Genomic DNA, 24,882 nt, shown 5'->3' on the forward strand with positions numbered 1-24,882 from the left:
TTAATTATCCGCAGGAATCTCTTACCAACGCCTGGTGAGGGCAGAACAAGGTCTCTTAACGAAATCCTCCCTACCCAGCATTGTGTGAGTACAATACAGTGGAAATGCTAATTCAAACACCAATAACTATATATATATATATATATATATATATATATCTTTTTTTTTTTTTTTTTTTTTTTAAAAAGCTTTGATCCTAACAGCCCATTTATAAACCATTGGTAAGGTTAAAATACTGCATTTGACTCATTTTGTTGCATACTTGCATCTATTTTAACATCTGTGAAACTGACGTCTGTTTATAAAAACTAATACTGCACTGACACAAAAGCTGATCGTAAAGAAAAAGAGAACAAAATGGTGCAAAGATATGGAACAACCTAAGTGAGAAACACAAAATGAAAATGTGGAGGGACTATTGATCATTTCTTGCATAAAAAGAAAAAATCATTCACAAAATAAATAATACCAAAAATATTAGTTGCCACAACATGACATTGAAAAAAATACTAAGTAAATAGAAAAGGTAATAAATAAAGGGGAATGGGTAAGAATTTTGTTTCTTCATTGACAATTGCTCCACTAATGTTTACATTGGTGCTTTCCCCATTGGCTTCATTCATAGTCATTTCTCAATAGAAACTTACCATAGCAGAATGAGAGCACTGACCTAATGCTCTACAAGTTTCCATATGTAAAAAGCACATATCTGTAACTATGCTATCCAACCCAACAGATTAATCGTTATAAAAATCCACATACTGTAATACATTATTCATATACAAAATAAAGCAGTATTACAAAGTGAGCAGAATTCTGACAAAGGCCCAAGACGACTCAGTACCACTCTAGGCCTATGGGGGAAATTTACTAAGATCCGAGTTTGGTCGAGTTTTTTTTTTTTTATCTCGATTTGCCTCGCCGAATTTCCCATTTTTCATCTCGCAAATTTACTAAGTGAGTTTAGCTGAAAGTGAGTTTTCCGATGGTGAAGCAGATCGAGATTTCTCCCCCTAGTAGGAAGTTTAGATGAGATTACTCACCCGAGATTGTGTTCTCTCTGCAAAACTCTCCCGAGCTAGCAGCCTGCACATATCAGTGAGATATGTGAAGGCTGCTTGTGTGTTGTACCTATAAAAAACGGGTTAAATGTTTTTTAAAAAAATTACATAGGCATAACCAGCCCCGGACTGGTCAGCCAGTCCTGGTTCCAAAAATTACAGGGAACAAAATGAGTAGGGTTCCCCCATAATTTAGGAACCAGCACCTGGCTGCAGGGCCAGTGCTGGTTTTAAATATAGGGGGAAAAAAATTGCGTATGGGTCCCCTATATTTAAAACCAGCACCAGACCCAAAATCGACCGGGGTGTAATGCCACAGCCAGGAGACCCTATTACCGGGTCTCCATGGCCAAAGCATTCTCACTCCATGCCGGTCAGGCCAAGCCGGGTATCTCAGGGGATGGGGGGGACCCCCCCAAAAAAGGGGTGTCCCCTCTCCCGAAACCCCAGGCTTGGTCTGAAGCCAGGGGCTCTTCCCCGCACCCCTGGGCTGCGGGTACGGGGGTAATAAAGTGTTGATTAGTAGTAAACTATTGCATTTTACAGTGGAACTACAGGCAGCCGGCACCCCCACTGCTGTAAAATAAATAGTTAAAAGACAGAACAAACACACCGGATATAATAGAGCATTAGTACATACCTACCTACCTCACTACCTACCTCACTACCTACCTCACTCACACATACTTACCTACGGCCAGATGTTCACGTCCACTTGTCCCCGTAGATCCCGTTTCGATGTACCTGAAAAAAAGATCTTATACTCACCTCCATCCACGCGCTGGTTTCCGTAGCATCCAGGGGTCTTGGCAAAAAAACAAACTGGCACCCGAACCATATACTTACATTAGCGGTGTATGTGTGTGACCACATACACTGCTAACCGGCTCCTGACTGATCAGTGTGAACTGTCAGGAGCCGCCAGCCAATCAGCGGGCGCTAACTGTAGAGTGGCCGCTGATTGGCTCAGGCTCCTGACAGTTCCCACGTGGGCAGTGAGTCAGGAGCCAATCAGCGGCCGCTCTACAATTAGCGGCCCTGATTGGTTGGCGGCTCCTGACAGATCACACTGATCAGTCAGGAGCCGGTTAGCGGTGTATGTGGTCACACACATACACCGCTAATGTAAGTATATGGTTCGGGTGCCGGTTTGTTTTTTTGCCAAGACCCCTGGATGCTATGGAGACCAGAGCGAGGATGGAGGTGAGTATAAAACCTTTTTTTCCAGGTACATCCAACGGGATCTACGGGGACGTGAACATATGGCAGTAGGTAAGTATGTATGAGTGAGGTAGGTATTTAATAAAGCTCTGCTATTTACGGTGTGTGTGTTCTGTATTTTTTGAACTATTAATTTTACAGTGGGGGTACGGGTGCCGGCCCCCTGCTGGCACTTATAGTTCCACAAGTGCCAAAGGGCAGGCATGCTGGCACCTGTAGTTCCACTGTAAAAAAATAGTTTACTACTATTTAACACTTCATTACCCCCGTACCCACAGCCCTGGGGTGCGGGGAAGAGCCCCGGGCTTCAGACCGTCTGGGGTTTCGGGAGAGGGAGGACCCTTTTTTGGGGGGGTCCCCACCTCCCCTGAGATCCCCAGCTTGGCCTGACCGGCTGGGGGTGAGAATGCTTTGGTCATGGAGACCCGGTAATAGGGTCTCCTGTCTGTGGCATTCCACCCCGGTTGGGTCCGGTGCTGGTTTTAAATTTAGGGGGCCCCATACGCAATTTTTTTCCACCTATATTTAAAACCAGCACTGGCCCTGCAGCCAGGTGCTAGTTCCTAAATTACGGTTCCCCTACTCGTTTTGTTCCCCCGTGAGCAGTCCGGGACTGGTTATGCATTTGGGGAGGGGAACCTACTTAATTTTTTTTCAATAAAAACACTTTAAACTAGGTACACATGCAGAAACATACACAAATCACACTGATCTGTGTATGTTTCTGCAAAACTCGCAGCTCAGGAGGTGGTCTATTTGGAACTTCAATTTCTCTGCGAGTTTGCTACATTCTCACCCGAGATTGTAATCTTAATTCTTGATAAAATCCCGAGTTGAATCTTTTTCGTGAAAAGTATTTCAGAGTTTGTCCGATGGTGAGTTGATTAGAGTTCGTAATCTCACCCGAGTTTTTCAGTGAAAAATGAAAACTCTCTCCCAATCTCACACGAGTTTGTCTTTAGTAAATTTGCAAGATGAAAAACATGCCTAAACTCACCCGAGATTGCAATCTCGACCAAATTTGAATCTTAGTAAATTTACCCCTAGGTATGATGTATCATACTGTGGTCATACTGGGAAATGTAGCTTCTTATATCTGTCTAGAATGCACCATGTTCATATAGCTTGTTGCAGAGTCAAACACTTCCATCTTGTGGTCTATGAACTAACTGCAGGGTTTATGGTAATGTGTAATATGCAGAAGTACAGAGATTAAGCAGAATAAAGCTTAATAAAGTACAGTAGAGCACATGTAAATATATTCACTTTTTGTTACACTATCTGTAAGCCGATATCTGATTGATTACTATGGGTTATAGCACATCATTGCTCTTTTCTCCATGTTCATAAATAAAAAGCGTTCCCGCTAGGCTGTTTCAGAGGGACCCTGCCCTATTTCTGAAGGTCAGAAAGCACCCTCCCCTCCAGCGTGGTGCCCCGCTGAAACAGCCTGCGGGTTCTGTCCTCCACCCACGGGCCATAGTGGCCCGCGGGTGGGAAAAACGGCAGAGCAGCGGTAACCACCGGAGAATGGATGCCGGACGCATGCACCCAGCATCCATTCACAGTGACCACGGCACTTGGGGGCTGCCCGCCAAGTCCGCAAGTGCCGGGCACGCCCCCAAGAGTGACGAAAAGGGGACGCTTCATAAAGACACGCCCCCTTTTCAATAACCATGCCCCCTTTCCCGTCCGCGCCCGCATAAGTGCCCTTGCTCTAGGTCCAGCGCCCTGCCTGCCGCCGGACCTAGAGTGAAAACTAAATAAGGTTTTCTGTCTCTATGTATGTGCAGTAATTCTTGTGATATATTAACTTAAATACTACTAGGGCTTGGTGTTGGTAGAGGTGAGCGAATCTTAAATGGTTTGTTTCACAATATGATTCCCAGTATTGGACCCATAGTTCTACAGATGTGTACTCATACATCCAGCTTCAATACGCCACGCAGCGCGACTTGCCTGGTGAGAGTAAGCCGCCAGGTCCTGTACAACTCTGCTAGCATTTGGTGTCTGTCGAAACAGACTGTGTTGAGTAATTTGATATGCGACACTTGTATATCTGTGGGCACCTGAGTCTGTATATGAACCACAATGGAACTTGGAATGATAAAATATGCGGCCGCTACATTGTAGCACTTCGTATACAGATTCAGAGACACTGGGGCACATAGACATACAGATGTGTCCACATACATATAGCCTCCTGGCGCGTTAAGCAGCCCTTCTAGTCGCACCATGCCGTGGCGCGATTCGGTAGCACAGAGCGTTTTTTCGTGCGACCTTTTACCTTCAAATGCGTCTTATGTGCACAAAACTGCAAATAGAACGCACAAGCAGCTTCTGTTGAATAACATGATATGCAGCTGTGCAACTGCAGGTGTATCTGCATGCGAAACGCTACGTTACGGTGTCATAGCCGCTGACACTGTAACGTAGAATTTTGCATGCAGATATACCCGCAGTCTCACCCAGAACATATGCATACTGCATATCATTTTACTCAGCAGAGGCTGATTGTGCGGCCTTTTTGCACTGCTGTGCGAATAAGACGCATTTCGTCAGCATGGCCCCCGTTGACTTTATCGCCCGTCGGACCTGCATATAGGTCTGATGGGTGATGTTGCTGACGATGAGCTGGAGCGCGCATTGTCAGCGACATTGTGGTTACACACTGGTCGATGTGCCCGATATGTCGTCCGATCCGACTTATCGTCTAGTGTGCAGCCGGCTTTAGACACATTTTGGCAAGAACGACGCCCGTGCTAGCAGAGTTTCACAGGACATGGTGCACCAAGACAGGTTGTTTTAGTGAGACTGCAGCAAAGATGTATACGGACACTTCTTTATTTCCATTTAATTCATTCAGTATTTTTCTATTACTTGTTCAAGCAAAAACACAATTTAAAAATATCTGTTAATGGTATGAGGCAGTTTTTCTTAAACTTTCTCGAATTGTGGGTCCTGAGAGTCTCAGCAATTTTTTGACGGCAACCCTAGACCTAAAGGTTCCTATGGAGATAATCAACAAAAATTATGAAATAAAGAAAATTGTGCTTAGCTGTTGTCATCCTTAGTTTCAGTGAAGTGGTGATGGACACAGTTGTGCCTCCGTTTGTCCACAAAGCTTCTGATTGGCATCTGCCAGCCCTATCTTGGCTTTCATATTGACCAGAAGAGCAGGATAGAACACTGTGAAGAGAGGAGAAGTGGAAGATGAGGGGGGAGAAGGTGTAGCGTAATAGAAATAGGAGAGGAAATAGGTGGAATGGGGGGACAATGGAGAGAGAGAGGCACAAGTACACATACAGGTTGGAGACTGAGGGCCTAATGTAATAAGGTGAGAGTTTAGAAAATGTGAGAGAAAACTGACATTTTTAAACTCAGCCAATGTAATAAAGTCACAGAACAGGCAAACTCTCATGTTTTTCAGACTCAAAAAAACTCTCAAGATTTAAACTCTCATCCAGATGCTTCCTGTATTAAAAAGACAACTCGATCAGTGTATTAGTGGGAGAGTTTTACTGCTAAACTCTCACATTTTCTAAACTCTCACCCTATTACATTTGGCCCTGAGAGACGAATATAAAGATAGTGACAGGTACAAAGGGGGTAGCGCAGAAACACAGTCAGAGGATGGGACAAACATTGGATGATGAATGGAGTAAGAATTGGACAGGGGAGTAGAGGAAGCCCTACATACATGAGTTCTGCCGAGACTCTAGGCCTGATTCAGAAATGTATGCAAATCTGATATTTATGTAAACCTACAATGTTCAGTTATATGCGCATGGGCTGGAGTTGCACTGTGCATGTGCAGATCTGGTCCTGGGACATCGGTCGCAATGCACCAAAAGCCGCAGCATGATTGACATGGTGCTGGCGTTTGGGCGCTACAGTGGGTAGCATTAAAGGAAACGGGTGTGTCTGCCCCATATTCTGGGCATGCCAAAGCCAGTGGCTGTGTCCTTGGACGGAGCTTCACTGGCCCCAGCAACGTGATGTTGCCGGACATTACTGAGTAACCTGAGGGTTACTCTGATATCTGGTGATCACACAGTTGATCCAATGCTGCTTCTTAGGGTGCAGCAGCAGATCAGAGAAGCCAGCATTTGGTGTCTCTTTACTTTAAGATGCCTCCTGTGGCATTTGCATCATTTCGAACAGTCACTGCATACAAACACGGAGTGGTGGGCAAATTAGCTTCCATTTCCGAATCAGGCCCCCTGTGTGTAGGGAGGGAGGAGTAGAATAGAACAAAGGGGGTAGGGGTGCGGGGATGCCAGATACATAAGCATTTACACAGCCTGAACTGCAGCTTATGTGCTACCTCTCTTTTAGCACTTCCTAAAGGGGTCATAACATCCATTCATTATTTAGCAAACAGCAGTAAGCTCAGTTTCTCCTTCTCTATTGCCTTATCCGTGAAAACGTGCTGCATGGATCATTACTTTGTCAGACAAGGTTACAGTTGCTGTGTAATAGCAAAGTTAGTGTCTATTTGATAGCGCATCATATATGGAAAATTGAGTTGGAATTAACTGCAGTACAGTAGAAAAGTATAAATGATTTAATAATATCAGATAGTTATTAAAAATTGACAATAATGAAATGTCTTGACACAATAAAAGGTTAAAAATATCTATACACATATGCACAATCCTATGCAGGATAAATCAAAACAGTGCCAGGAATTGTAATAATGATAGCAATATCACAATTCTTGGCACTGATATTATTAAATAATTTATACTTTTCTACTGTACTGCAGTTAATTCCAACTCAATTTTCCATATATGTTGCGCTATCAAATAGACACTAACTTTGCTAGCTATTACATACCTACACACCGATGATTAAGGGAAAAACCACCTGTGTCTATAGCAGCAACATCACCCCTATCCCACTCCCCTAACCATCCTAGTCCCAAGTAGCGCACTACAGCATCCACAATACCAAGGTTACAGTTGCTGATTAAAGACATTTCAAATTTGTCAAACCTTATGCCTCAGTGGAAATTGTACACTTTATGTAAGCATTGGTGGCTGCTTAGGTTTTTTAGGTACAGCTAATTCAGAGAGTATAGTGTATACATCAGCATGATATGTCCACCATACACAGCCTGTCTTATTCTTTTTGTATAACTGTAAGTCAGTTGTTCTTCCAGGGTACAATGGCACATCAGAACAGACACTAAATAGGGTAGCCAAGCATACTGTAGTGCCTTACTTTAATGTCCTGAACGCTTTCAATCTCTTGTAGTACCGTACTCTTGGTGAACCCACTGGAGCTGCCTAAAGAGTTTCTTTCAGTCGTTGACCATCTGAGCAACACAGAGCAGAGCCCAGAGAACACATACATTTCCCTTATCCTGCACCAGTACCAAGCCATCCTGGGACCCTCCACCCAGATCACTGCCATAGGAAATGTACTAAAGGTAGGTGTGACAAGCTTCATCTCCTAACACCAATGTGGAGGCAGCCATGTTGAGATCCGAACAGATCTACATAAGAATGCAACCATTTCACTAGGATCCAGTGTGACATCACATAGGCAAAGTATTCCTGTATCCAAGGCAGCCATACCAATTTTTCTAAATGTTGGCAACAAAGAAAAAGAGACAAATGAATGTAGAAACTCCAATGCAAAATATTGGGTAATGAAAATCACAATTATAGAAACAAGGCGATATGAGAGGACTCCGGAATACAGTGCAAAAGAATAGTTATGGAAGGATACCCCCTCCCATGTCGATCACCAGAGTCACATGCAACTCTTGAGATCCTACATTAAATTTCCTTTCTTCTCTGTTGCCAATTCTTTTCAAAACTTTCAGGGGGACACCAAAATTATCTTTTTTAGAAGCAAATTTCTAACCAGAGACTGGTCCTCTTTAGAATTATACTGATTAGGTTTCCCAAGGATGCACTCCTGCTTATACTATGATCCAATAAGCATGTGCACATTTCCCTTAATATTGTGTGGTTATTTTAAATATTTTTTTATACTATTTTTCAGGTATTAAAATATTTATCCCACAGTGAAACTCACGAGTTATTAAGTTATTATTCACACTGTTTTCTTGAGGAGCATGATTTACACATTCATTACTAATTTGGAAGCTCCTGTGGCTCGGGTGGTAAAGTACTGCTCTTGTTTTTCCTTTTTCCAGTCTAAGACATTAGAAGAACTTGAGACCATTTTTGCCTCCTTGACAGAGACCTTAGAACAATCAGTCAATGACAGTAACATAGCGAAAAATAGGGAGTGGCTGAAAGACAAGTTGCAGGAAATTGGGAAGCAAGCCGGTCTACTGGGGGACACAACAGGTAAGGTTTTTTTTATAGCTTTCTAAGAAGAACAAGTGGATACATAAACCTTGCTTCACAGAGAGGACCTGTCATATGCAAAGTAGCTCAACCTAAGATAAGTGGGTACAGACACTTGTGACAGTCATTCTGTTCAATGGATATTCAAGAAGTCATTTACAGACCTCAAAAAAAATTCTACTTGTTCTTCTTCTTTGTTTCTGCAAATGGAGCTACTTGTCCCCTTGGTACATGTTAAGCTGCATATGTGCACGCATAATTCACAGTACTAAATCTATGGGTTTACGGTTACACCTCAAAGAGCGCATTTCTAGAACAATTAAAATTTACTTCATGATCTAAACCCAAATTTTGATTTGAATTTTACAGCTTTTCTCCTAAAATTATGTTGTTTTTTTATCGGTGGTGAAAGTGCTCTTAGAAATGTGTTTTCCTACAGAAGTGTAGGATAACAATTGTTCACAGCCAAACCACAAGTGGTGGAAAAATGTACCCAACTCCTTTCATTGACCGCCAAGTTGGTTTGCTGGTTCTTGCTCTTTTCCACCTAGAACTTGGTGCATGTTTGCAATAGTAGGTGCATTACAGTACGTCACTACAAAGCATTTGCATTGCAGGCAGGGCCGGCTCCAGGGTTCGAAGCACCCTGTGCCGGCCCTCGAGAAGGCGCCCTAACATCGCGCGTGGCTTCGGGGCGTGGCCTAATTACCATAGGCCATGCCCCCTGTGTGACATTATTTGGAGGTGTGCCCGCATGGCACGCCTCCAAATAACGTCAGGCTGGGGGTAAAGCCCAGCACTCCGTCGCTGGCTTGGCTTCCCCTAGCCCTCTCCCGTCAGTGGATGGTTGCCGCGCGCATCCATTCACACTCCGGGGGTCTCCAACCTCCTGATTTGACCACCTGCGGGCCACTTCGGCCCGCGGGTGGAACAGCGGGACAGTGCTGTCCCGCTGAAATCGGGATGCTGGGGAGGGGGTGCCGCCCCTCTACGGGTGGCGCCCCTGTGCGACCACACTGGTCGAACACCCCTAGAGCCGGCCCTGATTGCAGGATTCACTTTTCCATTTTCAATAACTATTGTTGCTGAAAGGGTATGTGTTCTTGATCTGCTTTTCACACATCTTTGAAGGGGACAGTTGAATACCAGATCAGTCCTAATTTTGTCTTAATATTTGCATGTCTCTAGATATGCTTTAGGCACCATTGCCTGAGAAGTCAGTTATGGATGTAGATGGGGAAAGTTGGATCTTGCCAACTACAGTGGGTGGGACTCCCACCATGTCAGTAAAGGAGGGAGGGGGTGGTAGATAAACTACATACAAGTGGACATCCCATTATAATGAGCTGTTATTCAGGCATTGAAATGAACCTTCAAGGTAAGAATCTGCACTAGGGGTCCATATACTGTATAAAAACTGTAGAGTTCACAAAATATATGTACAATTTGCAGATACATTTAGACTTTTTATAAATGTCGTGCTTTGTAAATGCCATCTAGTAATGCAGTTAATTATATCTACAGTCATATAGATTTATCTTTAAACAAAAAAGTAATTTCTAATTTTGTTTGTCATTAGGGCCTATTTCTGCAGCTCATTTTCGAACAATTTCTTTGCCAGTGGCCAAATGTTACACATACAGCTGGGATCAGGACAACTTTGGTACGGATGTGACTGTCTGTCTGTCTGTCTCACCTGCTCTAACTAATCACACATCTTGTACTGTCACAGTTACTACACCCACTCTCCCTGAACACTGTAATTATACCATCCTTTCTACTTCCCTTCCCTTATCTGACCATTTACCTTCTATCAACCCAACTCCACTCCAATCTGACCAATGACCTCATATCACCACCCCCTTCCCTTTCCTAACTACTAACCTTATAACACCCATCTACTACCTTTTCCTTAGCTGACTACTGTCCCTAAATCACCCCAAATACTCCATCATTCTCCCCCAGACTGCTGGACATATGTAACAGCTACTCTTCTTTCCCTCCCTGGCCATGTATAGCCACAAATACTTGTCTATTTGACAACTGACATTGTATCATCATAACTACTACCCCTACTCTACACCAACACTGTTTTATATCACATCTTTATTACCTGTCAACTGATCTTATATCACAATAACTACTTCTCACCTCTGACCTTATATCACCAGGTACTCTCCCTCCTCTACCTGACCACTGACCTTATATCACCATAGCTACTCCCTCCTCTACCTGACCACCGACATTATATCACCACAGCTACTCTCCCTCCTCTACCTGACCACCGACATTATATCACCACAGCTACTCTCCCTCCTCTACCTGACCACTGACCTTATATCACCACAGCTACTCTCCCTCCTCTACCTGACCACTGACCTTATATCACCACAGCTACTCTCCCTCCTCTACCTGACCACCGATATTATATCACCACAGCTACTCTCCCTCCTCTACCTGACCACTGACCTTATATCACCACAGCTACACTCCCTCCTCTACCTGACCACCGACATTATATCACCACAGCTACTCTCCCTCCTCTACCTGACCACCGACATTATATCACCACAGCTACTCTCCCTCCTCTACCTGACCACCGACATTATATCACCACAGCTACTCTCCCTCCTCTACCTGACCACTGACCTTATATCACCACAGCTACTCTCCCTCCTCTACCTGACCACTGACCTTATATCACCACAGCTACTCTCCCTCCTCTACCTGACCACCGACCTTATATCACCACAGCTACTCTCCCTCCTCTACCTGACCACCGACCTTATATCACCACAGCTACTCTCCCTCCTCTACCTTACCACTGACCTTATATCACCACAGATACTCTCCCTCCTCTACCTGCCCACCGACATTATATCACCACAGCTACTCTCCCTCCTCTACCTGACCACTGACCTTATATCACCACAGCTACTGTCCCTCCTCTACCTGACCACTGACCTTATATCACCACAGCTACTCTCCCTCCTCTACCTGACCACAGACATTATATCACCACAGCTACTCTCCCTCCTCTACTTGACCACTGACCTTATATTATTATCATCATCATCATTTATATGGCGTCACAAGTGTTCCACATATTATTATTATCATTTATTTATATGGCGTCACAAGTGTTCCGCAGTGCCTTACAAAGTACATGAACAAATAAGTAACCAGTGATTTACAATACAATACAAAGCAGGACATGGACATGTATAATAAACATTGCTATATTAGCGACCTTTACGCCCACATAAGCAGTTGAGTGTTGGTTGTCCTAGTGGGGAATAAGAGATACATTAAATTACAGTAGGGAGAAGCACAAGAGGATAGAGGGCCCTGCTCGAAAGAACTTACATTGTTTAAGGGAGGGGCAGGCGAACAGGAGTAACACAGATGGGGTAGGCGGGGAGGAAGTAAGATGTAGCAGCAAGTTAGGATGAGAGCTGGAAGGCTTTAATGAAGTAGTGGTTCTCGTTGGAAAGATTGTAGAGAGGTGCAGAGTCTGATGGGGAGAGGGAGTTCCAAAGGTGGGAAGCAGCGTGGGCAAAATCTTGGAGGCTGGAGTGGGAGGAAGTAATCAATTGGCATGAAAGGCGGCGTGTGTTAAGTGAACGAAGAGGGCGGACAGAAGAGTGAAGGGAGAAGAGATCAGAGATGTAAATGGGAGAGGAATTGGTGAGGGCTTTGTGAGTGTGAGAACCTTGAATTAGGTTCTGAAAGGGAAGGGGAGCCAGTGGAAGGCTTGTAAGAGAGGGGAGGCAGATGTAGAGCATTTGGAGAGGAAGATGAGCCGAGAAGCTGCATCAAGCACAGACTGGAGAGGAGAGAGATGGGATTTGGGGAGGCCAGATAGGAGGAGGTCACAGTAGTCCAATCTGGAGATGACCAGTGAATGTATGAAGGTTTTGGTGGCATCCTGGGTGAGAAAGGGTCTGATCTTGGAAATATTCTTGAGATGGAAATGACAGGACTGCGAGAGGTTCTGAATATGTGGTTTGAAGGAGAGGGAAGAGTCCAGGATGACTCCAAGACAACGCACTTTGGGACTAGATGAGACAGTTATGATAAAAAAATAGTGGGACATGATGTTATGTGGGAGGGTGGGAAGACTATCAGCTCAGTCTTAGACATATTAAGCTTGAGAAATCGCTGGGACATCCAGGAAGAGATAGCAGAGAGACAGTTAGCGATACGAGTCAGTAGAGAGGGGGAAAGATCAGGTGAGGAAAGGTAGATTTGAGTATCATCAGCATAGAGATGATAATTACAGTACACCAACTCCAGTACCTGAAAACTAACCTTATATCACCATTCACCACAACCGCCTTTATCTGAGTATACTAAACTAAAAACTTAAATCACCATCAATACTGTATCATTATACATAGCACTTCTACTCTGAAATCACCCAAACTACTCCATAGTTTCTTCTACAATGCAACCACTACTCTATTCCTGTAACCCCTCAAATGAACCATTGACTTTATATTCTTACAACAAACAAGAAATATGCACTGATTGAAAGCAGCTTCCAAATACAAAATACTTAATGGCACGGAGTATGCAGTTTCAATGCTGCTGTGTGTGAGCTACTGTAAAGTACCTTAATTAGCTGAATACATAAAATAATGGAAACACAGGAGAGGGAAACAACCAGAATTGACAAATGACTACCTGGTATAAATTAGTCAATGTAATAGTACACTACACATATGTAAATGAACAATCACAGAGGAAAATAAAAATAACCATAAACTTGCAGGACATATATAATAGAAAGACCAATGTTTAATCCATTTTCATCAGGACATAAATTACAAACAAACAGTGTCTTACCTTTAAACCCCATAGCACCCAGTTACAATGCACACCATGCCGGAGGCAGAGCCACACATCCGGCCAGTGGCACACCTCAATGACGTCATCAGGATGGTCACATGACCAGCAACCAAAAATGACATCACTGTATACCCCATCACCATAGTAACCCCTAATAGTAACAACCCAAGCACAGCAGCTAGAGAGCCTGCCTGTATAATACAAATACATTCTTGAAATACATAGAACAAAGGGCTCGATTCAGACCTGCTCGCTAGATGCGTTCGCACGCACCCAGCGTATGCAAATCTGGCGAAGGCAAGCGATCGCACTGCAAGGCATTAGTACGCCCACAATGTCTTAGCATGCAATCGCTCTGTGTATGCAGACGCTCACCAGCCTGTCTTAAGATACCCACTAATGCACATCATCTCCAGGAAGTGTATGCAACCATCGGTAACATCGAGTACCATCGGATGCGATCGCAGCACTTGTGGTTGACCATACCCTGCCGCAAGCACTGCAAGTGCTTCAGTGTGATGACAACCAGGTGTCGTGGGCTGCATCTTAATTATGCATGCCACTTAAACGGCGTTAAGACGCTCAGACACGCCTGCGTTCGCACCTCCACTCCCCCGTTTTCTTGGACCATCCCCACAAACGGCCTGTCCTGTCGCTCTAGCTAGCGAGCTGTCTATGAGCAGCGAGCGGACGCTTCCCGATTGCATGGACTAGTTTGCTCACGCGCACTGCGTACGCATGCACAGATTGCAAAAATCATCTGGCTGAATTAGCGAGCGGGTCTGAATTGGGCCCAAAATAACAACAATGTATATTGAGGCACTTAAATATAAGAGAAAAACATAAGTACTATGGTGTGTGGGGCAAAAAAAAGAACCCATATTAAGCGATGTTACAAGACACAGATTGCATCACCCACTTATAGAATACTATTAATGAATAACAATCGAGGACAGACAGACTATTATAACGTGCCAGTACTGTTAAACAGACAGCCCCTAATACGGGCTCTAGTGATCACCCTGTAGCCAGGCATTTTGCCATTGTACCACATACCTTAGCTTCAACACGGTACCGCATGATAGATCATGTACCATTATCTATTAGGGGAGGCAATCGTTCACTGAAATTAGTACAGTGTGTGACTAGGTGGATACATCGGTTGGGGACCCTTGCTCCCAAAGGGCTCAACGAACATAATGGGTAGCATTGCCTTGTATAATGTTCAAGATCTCAGTTCTACGTTTAACAGTACTGGTACTTTATAATAGTCTGACTGTTCTCGATTATTATTTATTAATAAGGGTATTCTATAAGTGGGTGATGCAATCTGTGTCTTGTAACATCGCTTAATATGGGTTGTTTTTTTTCGGAATCAGTATGACATAAGCCCGGCGGATGTAATACTGACGCCGGAAGGCAGAAGACTGAAGATCCCGACAGGGTAAGTATTTTAACTATCACTAACCCTCTCCCCCCCCCTAACCCTAACCTCCCCCCCTAGTGCCTAAACAACCTCCCCCACGGGTGCCTATACCTAACCCCCCCCTCCCCGCACCCTAAACCTAACCCTCCCAGGGGGGTGTCTAATCCTAACCTCCCCCCGGGGATGCCTAACCCTAACCCCCCCTTCCCCTAGCCTAACCTAACCTAACCCTCCCAGGGGAGGTGCCTAACCCTAAGTTCCCCCGGGAGCCCCTAAATCTAACCCTAAGCGCGCGTCTGTCCGCTCCCGAAGCCCGGCTTACCTTTGTTTGGTATGCCGGGCATCAGGGATTTCGGCAGGTGGATAATTAGTCCCATGCCGGGATTTCACAGTCAGGAAGTCGGCGGTCGGCATTTCGACTGTTGGCTTCCTGACCGCATACCTGGTTTTTTTGCCTCACACCATGATACCATGATGTTTTTCTCTTATATTTAAGTGCCTCAGTATACATTGTTGTTGCAGCTTTGTATTTTGTTCTATGTAATTGAAGAATGTATTTGTATTATGCAGGCAGGCTCTCTAGCTGCCATGCTTGGGTTGTTTAGTGTTACTACGAGGGGTTGCTACAGTGATGGGGTATACAGTGATGTCATCTTTGGTTGCTGGTCATGTGACCATCCTGATTACATCATTGAAGTTTGCCACTGACCGGATGTGCGGCTCCGCCTCCGGCATGGTGTGTATTGTGACTGGGTGCTATGGGGTTTAAAGGTAAGACACTGTTTGTAATTTATGTCCTGATGAAAATGTATTAAACATTGAAACGTTGACTGCACTGACGCTGATTGGAAGTACCTTTCTGTATGGAGTGCCGCACCTACCGTATGTGATTTGTGATTGTCGATTCATCGAGAAGACACCCACCTAAGTCACTAATTTGAGGGAGTGCCAGATCCCTGCTTCATATGTGTATATATATATATATATATATATATTATATATTTATATATTAGTGCTGCTATTTGATGACCATTTTTATTTTACCAGGTAGTCCTTTCTGGTTCTTTCCCTGCACTGTGTTTCCATTATTTTATATTCTTCCCCAAAACTTCCAGTTGACTTTTGTCAGTTTACCAACATACAAAATTAAAAGGAGAAGTTGCGTGCTTGAAATAAGCTAATTAGTGAGTCAGCAGACAAATGTATATTTTCAATCAAATACTTAATAATCAACTGTCTCCTTTTTTGCCAGATGTTCTGAATAATATAATTTTAAATGAAGAAAACACTAGATCCACATGTCTTTCTCCAGAGTATGAAGTAAATGAGGAAGATGACGATGATGACGATGAAGAAGAATATTTAGAAGAAGTGGAAGAGGAGATTAATAATGATAATCACCAGCGAAATTCTGTGTTCTCTAGACACTCCAGGAGTTATGTGTACTGGAGTACACCAAGCAATGTTAAGGAGGATTCTACCATGGCCAACATTGCAAACCACTCTTTATCATTTGTTTCAAATCTCTCCAGTTGTGTAGACAGTGGCTACATGGAAGATAGCGATGACAGTTCCCAAGAGACACTGGACAAGGCAGAGTGCAGGGAAGAAAGGATCAATCATAAATTTACACATAAGTTATATAAACTCTTTAAATCTAGGAATCAACTGTCCAAAAGCAAGCAGAAGGCTGAGCTCAGTAACTCCTCTACTTCAATAGTCAGCTCTGCCTCCAGCTTGCAGCAGAATCTTCCCTTGAGACGAGCTGGTAGCTTATGTACCCCTCAGGTGAGAAGAGTCCCAGCTCGGTCTAAGAGATCTCAGTCACTTCCACAGCATGCCCTTGGTGTCCATATCTGGGAAATCCAACAGAACCAGAAGTTGGCCTTGAAAAGGAGACCGTTTCTGAGCTGCAATGAGGACTCTAGAGCTTCCACATTGAGGGTTGTGGTATTCGGTTCCGATCGAATTTCTGGAAAATTAGCCAGGGCTTATAGCAATCTAAGGTGAATGTGGACATCATTCATCCATATGGCTCTCTTCTCTCTTGTTCTTAACTTGCATTATCTACAACCAGTGCTCCTTGGATCTTCACTCCTTCCCCCTTCAGCTACTCTAACACTGTCTGCTTGCCCTTTCGATGGTTACAGGATCATCGAGAGCAGTTGTTCCTACCACTGCCTCTAGCTGCAGCGAGTTGCTCTACCCTTACCTTTGTATTTGCCACTCCCTGGTTATGGTTCTACTGCACTGTTTGTGTTTACGCTTTGTACTCACTGCTGTGCATTGTATTTATGCTTTGTTTTATGTCTATTTCTTGTATGGCACTGCATACACCCAGTGGCGACTAACAAATAAAACATGATCATATTAATACATGCCTGGTTTTTAATATAGCCTTGTTTGTAAGTTATAAGGTCATTTATGTGAATTAACTCATTTTTACCCTATTACCTTGTTTGTTTCAGGTTGAAGGAAAGTAGCTGCCCTTTACTAACGAGGTTTTTTAAGCTGCAGCTATACTATGTTCCAGTGAAGAGGAATAGTCCTACTCACTCAATATCACTGACAAGCCCTGACTCCCCTTTAAAGTCTCCTAGCCCATCTGGATCGACCACCACAGAGGTGATGTCACTGAATTCAGTATGCTTACTGAATGCTGTCATTTATATTTAATAGGCTGACACATTATGACTACCAGGATGTCAGAGAGATCCCTGTGGGCAGCACTGTCCACAGTGCCCACAAAACATGTGTGTATGATATTATGTATTCGGCTGGGAATAGGTTATTGGGGGGCACAAGGGTGGTAGGGTTAAGCTTTCCCTAGGGTGCCTATAAACCTTGCACTGGTCCTGGGTGCAAGATTGAAAATAAATTATTATAATCTGAAATGGTTGTGGGTATTAATAACTTTTATAGACATTAACAAGATTGACCTGCAGTTAGCTAAAGTATACACCTAATAAGAAAATGTTAGATTTGTAAAACAAATAACTTATAATAAGAGATACTGCACCAAAGCCATTCACCATTCATAATTTGTGTTCACTCACTCCAGTCAGTGACTTGCGATATGGGTGGGCTATGGTCATGTAACTAGAGTGGGCAGTTGCAGAACAGGTGGGAGATGGGGAAGTTAACAGAGATGTGAAAAATAAATATATGTTGTAAGAAGGGTTGTGATACCTTTGTGCTGTAAATAAATGACTTTTATTGAATGTCACAATCTCACCTTAGGATGTGTCAGGAGATGAGGAAAGCACTAATGACATCTCTCACTACATTGGACTACTGGACCCCTGGTACAAGCGTAATATCTTAGGTCTGATGGATCTATCCACGTCTGGTCTTTGTCAGGTAACTATTATAAAACTCCTACAAATATGGGTCCATGTGTGAGGTGACAAACTGATTCAGTGCCAGAATAGTACAATGCTTTATCTGAAAATAAAACTTTGTTATAGAAACAACTATAAAAATGGCAAAAACTTCCACTTACTAGGCCTAAAACTTAAGTTAAAAGTGTCTACTGGACTCATCCCTGACAAAGAAGTAACATATTACATTATTTATTTTAGTAGAGTATACATTATACAAAACAAGAACCGTTTGAGCTGCATTTTGCATAGAGGACAAAAGATATGGTCAAGGATGAAATTTCAAAACCTGGTACTGTCCCCAGAGATCAGGGACAATTTTCAAGAGTGATTTTAGTACTGGAATACTTACAGCTATAAAGTATCATATTAGTACTCTATTACAGCAACTTCTATATCGACTTAGTGACCCTTAAGGCAACACACTAATGCTTGGGGTCAAGAAAAAATCATCATTTGGGGTCACAGCAAGATTAGATGCTGAAATTTTGGGCCCCAGTACAGAGTTGGCTCCTTGGCCACTTAAGCTTCTCGACAAATAGTACACTGACATATCTGGGGACAGATCAATGGCATACTGACACATTTGGTGACTGAACAAAGAGGTTGAGTACGGGATCCCGGTGGTCAGAATCCCAACGCCGGCAACCCGACATGGTTAGGACACCGACTAGTGTCGGTAAGTATTTTAAACCTTCCCCTCTCCCTACCCCTACGTCCGTGGTGCCTAAACCTAACCTCTCCCTCCCTGCACCCTAAACCTAACCCGCCCCCCTTAATGCCTAACCCTCCCCCTAGTACCTAACCCTAACCCTCCCCCTAACCCCAGTACTTACCGGCGGGATGCCAGCGGTCTGGATGCCGGCGCCGTGATTCTGATAGGTGTAGGGATTCCAGCGCCGGCATCCTGACTGTCAGGCCTGAACCCGAACAAAGGCACACTGACAATTTCTGTGACAGAGCAATGGCACACTGATGCAGAGTACACACTAGACGATATGTTCGGCGGATCGGACGACATAACGGGCACATCGTCTAGTGTGTAATGTCGCTGACTATGCACGCTATCGCACATCGGACTAGCAATTTCTGTGACAGAACAATGGCACACTAATGCCCAGTACACACTAGACGATATGTCGTCCGTAGACATCGCCTAGTGTGTACTGGCCTTTACACATTTGGTGACAGAACAATGGCACACTGACACATTTGGTGACAGTACAATAGCACAGTGACACATTCATAGAAGAAAAGGAAGAGAGTTGCTGGAATCTGGCACCAGTGAGATGACTGCTCCGTCTGAACCTATACCAATAAGGTACACTACACCTTAAAATAAACCATACAACACAACAGAACGGAAAGGTTCAAAAGAAGTGCACTAGAAGAAACAATAGCACACTGCCACATTTGGTGACAGAACAATGGCACACTGACTGATTTGGTCACCGAACAAAGAAGAAAATATAAAACATAGTCAGCGGCTGTGACACTGTACCGTAGCATTTCACATGCAGACGCACACAGAATATAGGCATGCCGTATATCATTTTAATCAACAGAAACTGCCTGTGCATGCTATTCACATAACAATGCATTTGAAGGTAAACAGTTGAATGTTTCCAAGTCACGCCATGGCATGTCGCGACTAGAAGGGCTGTTTAACATGCAAGGAAGTAAGATGTATGTGCACATCTGTACATTTAGCCCAGAGCAGCGGCTGCTCCTACCTGTTACTTCCTGGGTGTCTGGGCTATCTGCCAATCTGTGCAGCCAGCTTGTGCGTATACGCGGGATCACGATCCCTCCACATGCACACAAAATGACAAGCAGCCGAAGCTGCAGCCCCTAGAAGCCAGATAGGGCTGCCTCCCCCTGGGACTGCACTTCTGGCTGTGGTTAGCAGAGAACACTTCCAATGGGAAGCCACTACCGCTGCTAGGCAGTTCCTGTGGGTGGTGGATTTTACTGGGGAAGGCTGCAGTCCTGCAGACCCTAGGTAGAATTTGACACTGGTCCAGAGTTTGTACACTGGTAGTGAAGGCCTCAGCCACTTGTGTGATACATAGGATACAGCCGAGTTGTTTTATAACCATTTATAACCATTTACAGGCCTGTAAAATAGAATACTAATATACACATGCTGTTTAATACCATGAACCAAAAGGTAACTTTTTTCCCTTTTTATCATGCAGACGTCCACAGCTGAGAATTACTCAGCAGAAAACCCAAAAATGGCCATACTTGCTGACATGGTGCTGTATTACTGTCGGTTTGCCACTAGATCCTTGCTCCTGCAGCTGTACCAAGCTGAGGTAACAATGTTCTCTAATACAGTGGTGTAGCAATACTTATGGGGGCCCATAGCAAATATCCAAATACCCCCCGCCCCGTGCTAATTATTTGCTGTTTATCCATTGTGATTGTAATATTTGCACTGCCTGTCTACTTAGCTGACATGCAGGATTAAATTAATGGAGATTAGCACATAGTAAAGATTATAAATGAATATATATATATAATATATAAAATTATATATATAAAATCAGTCAGTGAGGAAAGACTGAGATAGGGGCTGGCTGGGCTAGTAACAGCTGATATCCTGCAGTAGCACTATGGTGAGAATCGAATAGCCGGGGCTCAAGAAATGGCAGTCTAACTCGGTGCAGGGAGAGGTGGCCCGGGCACCGTAGCAGCCGTACTCCCTGCACCAGAGCCGGCCCTAGCCAATTTAGTGCACTAGGCAAGATTTTGATTTGAGACCCCCACCCGTGAAAACGGGTGTGGTCTCACTGTGCTGTGGCCTCTTCTCTCATTGTGCTGTGCTCCCAGCACCCCTCTCCCAGCACAGCACAGATCACAGCATCCTTCACAGCACCTGTCACCCCTCTCCCAGCACAACACCCCTTACCCATCTCCCAGCACAGATCACAACACAGCACCCCTCACACCACAGCTTACAGCACTCATCACCCAATACAGCACATCACCCCTCTCCCAGCCCAGTACCCCTCTTACAGCACAAATCACAGCACCCATCACCCCGGCCCTCACCCAGCACATCATTGTGTCTGCACCCCTCACCTGTCCTAGGCGGGCTTGGATGAATGATTTGCTTTATCCATTGTTTCTAAATTAAAAACTGCAGATGAAATGGAGGGAGTTGCCTGAAGGGATAAGAGTGACAGGCCAAAATTCTGTTATATAAATCCTTACCTGAAGATGTTATTCAGATTCTTTTTATGAAGATGTTTCTGTTCAGGACCTTATTGGAAGATGTAATCCATAGTACTTATAAGTAGTTATCCAAAATCGCTTAAATAAAGCAGAACTACTCAGAAAATATCAGTGTAGGAGAAAATGTCTGCACAAAATGGCTGCCAGTAGCTGGGCATCCTTTATATAGGGCTGTGACCTGCATTGTGACATCACAATGCATACAGGCAGCAGCTAGAGATGGCTGTAGCTTAGATTAGCCCTGGCAGGGCCGGTGCTACCATTAGGCAGCTTTAGGCGGCTACTTAGGGGTGCCAGCCACTGGAGTCCAAAAAAAAAAAAGTTTGTCTCCTTCAGTCCCAGACAGGTTGGTTTAGTGTTTGAGGGGGTGGCTAACAGGGTTAGTGAATGTGTGTGGTTGTTTAATGAGTACTGGCAGGATGAATGTGTGTGTATGTGGGTGGTAATGGGTACTGACATATATTGGAGCACAGATGTGTGGCATAAATATATTGGGGCATGGATGTGTGGTATAATGTATTGGGGACACAGATGTATGGTATATAAAGAATTTGGGGCACATGTGTGGCATATGTACTAGGGGCATTGTTTGGCATAATTCATGGCTATGTGGCATACAATAACTTTGGTGCACAGCTGTGTAGCATATGTAATGGGGGCATATATGTGTGGCATATTAAATATTTGGGGCACAAATGTGTGGCATAGTATTGGAGGGAGCGGGGGCGGTGGGTAAAATGTTGCCTAGGGCACCCAGAGTGTTATGAGACACAGAATGATTTTGGGGCTTTGCTGTGTTGCATATTATAAATTAACGTCACTAATATGTGACATAGTATGTATTGGAGGGAGCAGGGGCAGTGGGAAAAATGTTGCCTAGGGCACCCAGACTCCTTGCACCGGCCCTGAGCCCTGGACCCTACCTGCCACATTTATATAACATCAGTAAATGTTTTTATAAATATAAAACAATTTTTTATGGAAACTATGGTCCCTGAGCTTCAAAACAAGACAAACATGAAAGTTCTGCCACAATTAGAAGCAAAGTTATGAATCATTTTAGTTGACCTTGGAAGTATAAATTATACACTTTTTGTCATGTTCGCAACCCTGTATCATAATAAGGTGCTAAAATTTTACATATGAAAGTTACTTTATGCCGTCTAACATCCTACCAAATTTCACGAAAAACATGAGATGAACAGGTTGAAAAGATACTTTTTGGTGATTATTTGGCATGGAACGGACTAACATTACTGCCTCAATATTCTCTGTAAAACGCTGCGGAATATGTGTGCGCTATCTAAATAACTGGTAATAAATAAATAATATAATTTACATAGTTTCATGTGGTTAAAGAGAACATTTTGTAAGAAAACAATGTAGAATTCGAATAAAAACGTTTAAGAACCACATCATAAGTATGTTCATGTACTTAAAAAGAAAAAAAATGTAATAGCCAGTGAGTTGGTAGTAAGATATCGGTTGCCGCACATGTATCTTTCTTTCTCTTTTAGATCACATTCTCTCTTTTTCTTCTAGATCACGTTTGATGGGGGCAGGAAACAGACCGAGGTCTTTATCCAATCTCTGGAGCTCGGCCATTCTGCAGCTTTAAGAGCTATTAGAGCTTCAGGTCAGTGTTGGAACTGATGAATGGTGGGACCATGTGTTAAAATACCCCCACCCCCTCCACGAAACCCGCCATCATCGCTACCAGATAATGCAAATCCTGGTGCAAGTTACAGCTGTAAATACAGACACCCATATCTTTCTGAGTTGTTGCAGTTTCTGTATTTGTGTTACATATTATGTATATGGCACAATCACATTACTGAGACCCCTCACCCCTAGTCATCACTCCAGGGTGACACCAGTCCCCAGCTTCCTGGCCCCCACTTCACCCCACTTATTTCTCCAAGGTAACAATAGGGTCCCTCCACCCCAACACCCAATTCTTCCACATATTATTTGCTTCTTTATTCCTGCTGCCACCATTTAGGCTGGCCTTACACCAGTATGCTCTCACAGAGGGACTTGCACAGTCCTCAGCACCTGCCTGCACTGTGTCTCACTCCCAATATAGTAATAAGCTGCTTCTCTCTCTCTCTCAGACCAGCTCTCTCTCACAGAATCAGTGCTGCGCGTGGGAATGAGGCTCTGAGCAGGATCTGATTGGTCCAATCATATCATGCGTCTCTGATCACTGACTCTCTCTTACTCTCCCTGGGTCCTAACTCCCGCGTTGTTCAACACTGGGGGGTAAATTTACTAAAGTGGAGATGTTGCCCATAGCAACCAATCAGATTCTAGCAATTAACTTCTAGAAGGTGCTAGGTAAATGTTAAATAGAATGTGATTGATTGCTATGGGCAACATCTCCACTTATAAAAACTCTCACTTTAGTAAATATACCCATGGTAGTTAAAACAGATTGATTGATTTATTAAAGCACACTGTGGCTTATTATGGCTCTGACATGTATTGGGTCAGAGGTATTTGAGGGTGAGGTGGGGCCAGGGCATCGGGTATCCACTCACCACTGACCGTCTCCAGGGCTCAGGTGTGGTGCATCTCACCTGCTGCACCACCAGTGGATCTGCCCTTTCTTCAGTTAAAAACTGTGTTTAAATAGGGCAATACAAATACAGTAGTTACATGTTTACACTTGAGGGGAATAATTAAAAAAAAGTGCTGGTGATGACATATGTTGTGGATGACTTTTATAGCCTGAATCTTTACATATCTTTGGCTTGGCCAGAGGTGTGCTTCATTTAATAGTTAATTCAACCCTGACCATGAAGTTTGAAATGACAATGACTGAGTATCATAGCCTGTATGCCTAGTATCATAGCCTTTATGCCTAAAAGGTGCCATTTCTCCTTAGGTCCCGGCTGTAAGAGGCTCGGTATAGATGGAGACCGGGAAGCAATCCCTTTTACACTACAAATTGTCTACAGCAAGGTAATTTTTTTTAAATATATTGTTTAATTATCATAACAGGGAAAACAAGAGAATAATGCCAGATACACACTGGAGCGAAGTTGTTCCGATTTCGCTAAATTGGAACAAAAAATTGTGCATATCGTGCAGTGTGTATACAGGGGCGCAGAGAGGAGGGGGGAGCGGGTACAAATTGCCCGGGCTTGCTGCAGGGGCCAAGCGGGGGCCCGGGTCCGGCACTGCTCCCCCTCCCTCTTAAGTCACAGCAGCCCAGCACACGCTTAAAAAAAAAGTAAAGGGGGCATGGCCACGCCTCCCACGATTAGGCCAAGACACCTGGGCCCGGCGCGGCTCTCGTCGGCCTTGTGTGTATATATGATATGCGAGCTCCCACGGTCGCATGCAATGTCGTCAGGTTTCATGTGCTGCACATC

At 44.0% G+C, this 24,882-nt stretch overlaps 1 protein-coding gene across 2 annotated transcripts in view; it reads left to right on the forward strand.

The window, feature by feature from the left end:
• Positions 1-24,882, forward strand: part of PIK3R5 (phosphoinositide-3-kinase regulatory subunit 5) — a 65,644-nt gene that overhangs the window by 18,379 nt on the left and 22,383 nt on the right. For both annotated transcript variants that reach the window (XM_088468465.1, XM_088468466.1), the window contains exons 5-14: positions 15-84; positions 7,542-7,716; positions 8,452-8,608; positions 10,188-10,271; positions 16,138-16,891; positions 17,354-17,510; positions 18,126-18,245; positions 20,464-20,583; positions 23,048-23,141; positions 24,393-24,469. In XM_088468465.1, coding sequence (XP_088324591.1) covers positions 15-84; positions 7,542-7,716; positions 8,452-8,608; positions 10,188-10,271; positions 16,138-16,891; positions 17,354-17,510; positions 18,126-18,245; positions 20,464-20,583; positions 23,048-23,141; positions 24,393-24,469 — 1,808 coding nt within the window. The remainder of the gene's footprint in view (positions 1-14; positions 85-7,541; positions 7,717-8,451; positions 8,609-10,187; positions 10,272-16,137; positions 16,892-17,353; positions 17,511-18,125; positions 18,246-20,463; positions 20,584-23,047; positions 23,142-24,392; positions 24,470-24,882) is intronic.

This window comes from Taudactylus pleione, unplaced genomic scaffold (genome assembly GCF_031769625.1).
Source record: "Taudactylus pleione unplaced genomic scaffold, aTauple2 ptg000012l, whole genome shotgun sequence".
Taxonomy (NCBI): Eukaryota; Metazoa; Chordata; class Amphibia; order Anura; family Myobatrachidae; genus Taudactylus; species Taudactylus pleione.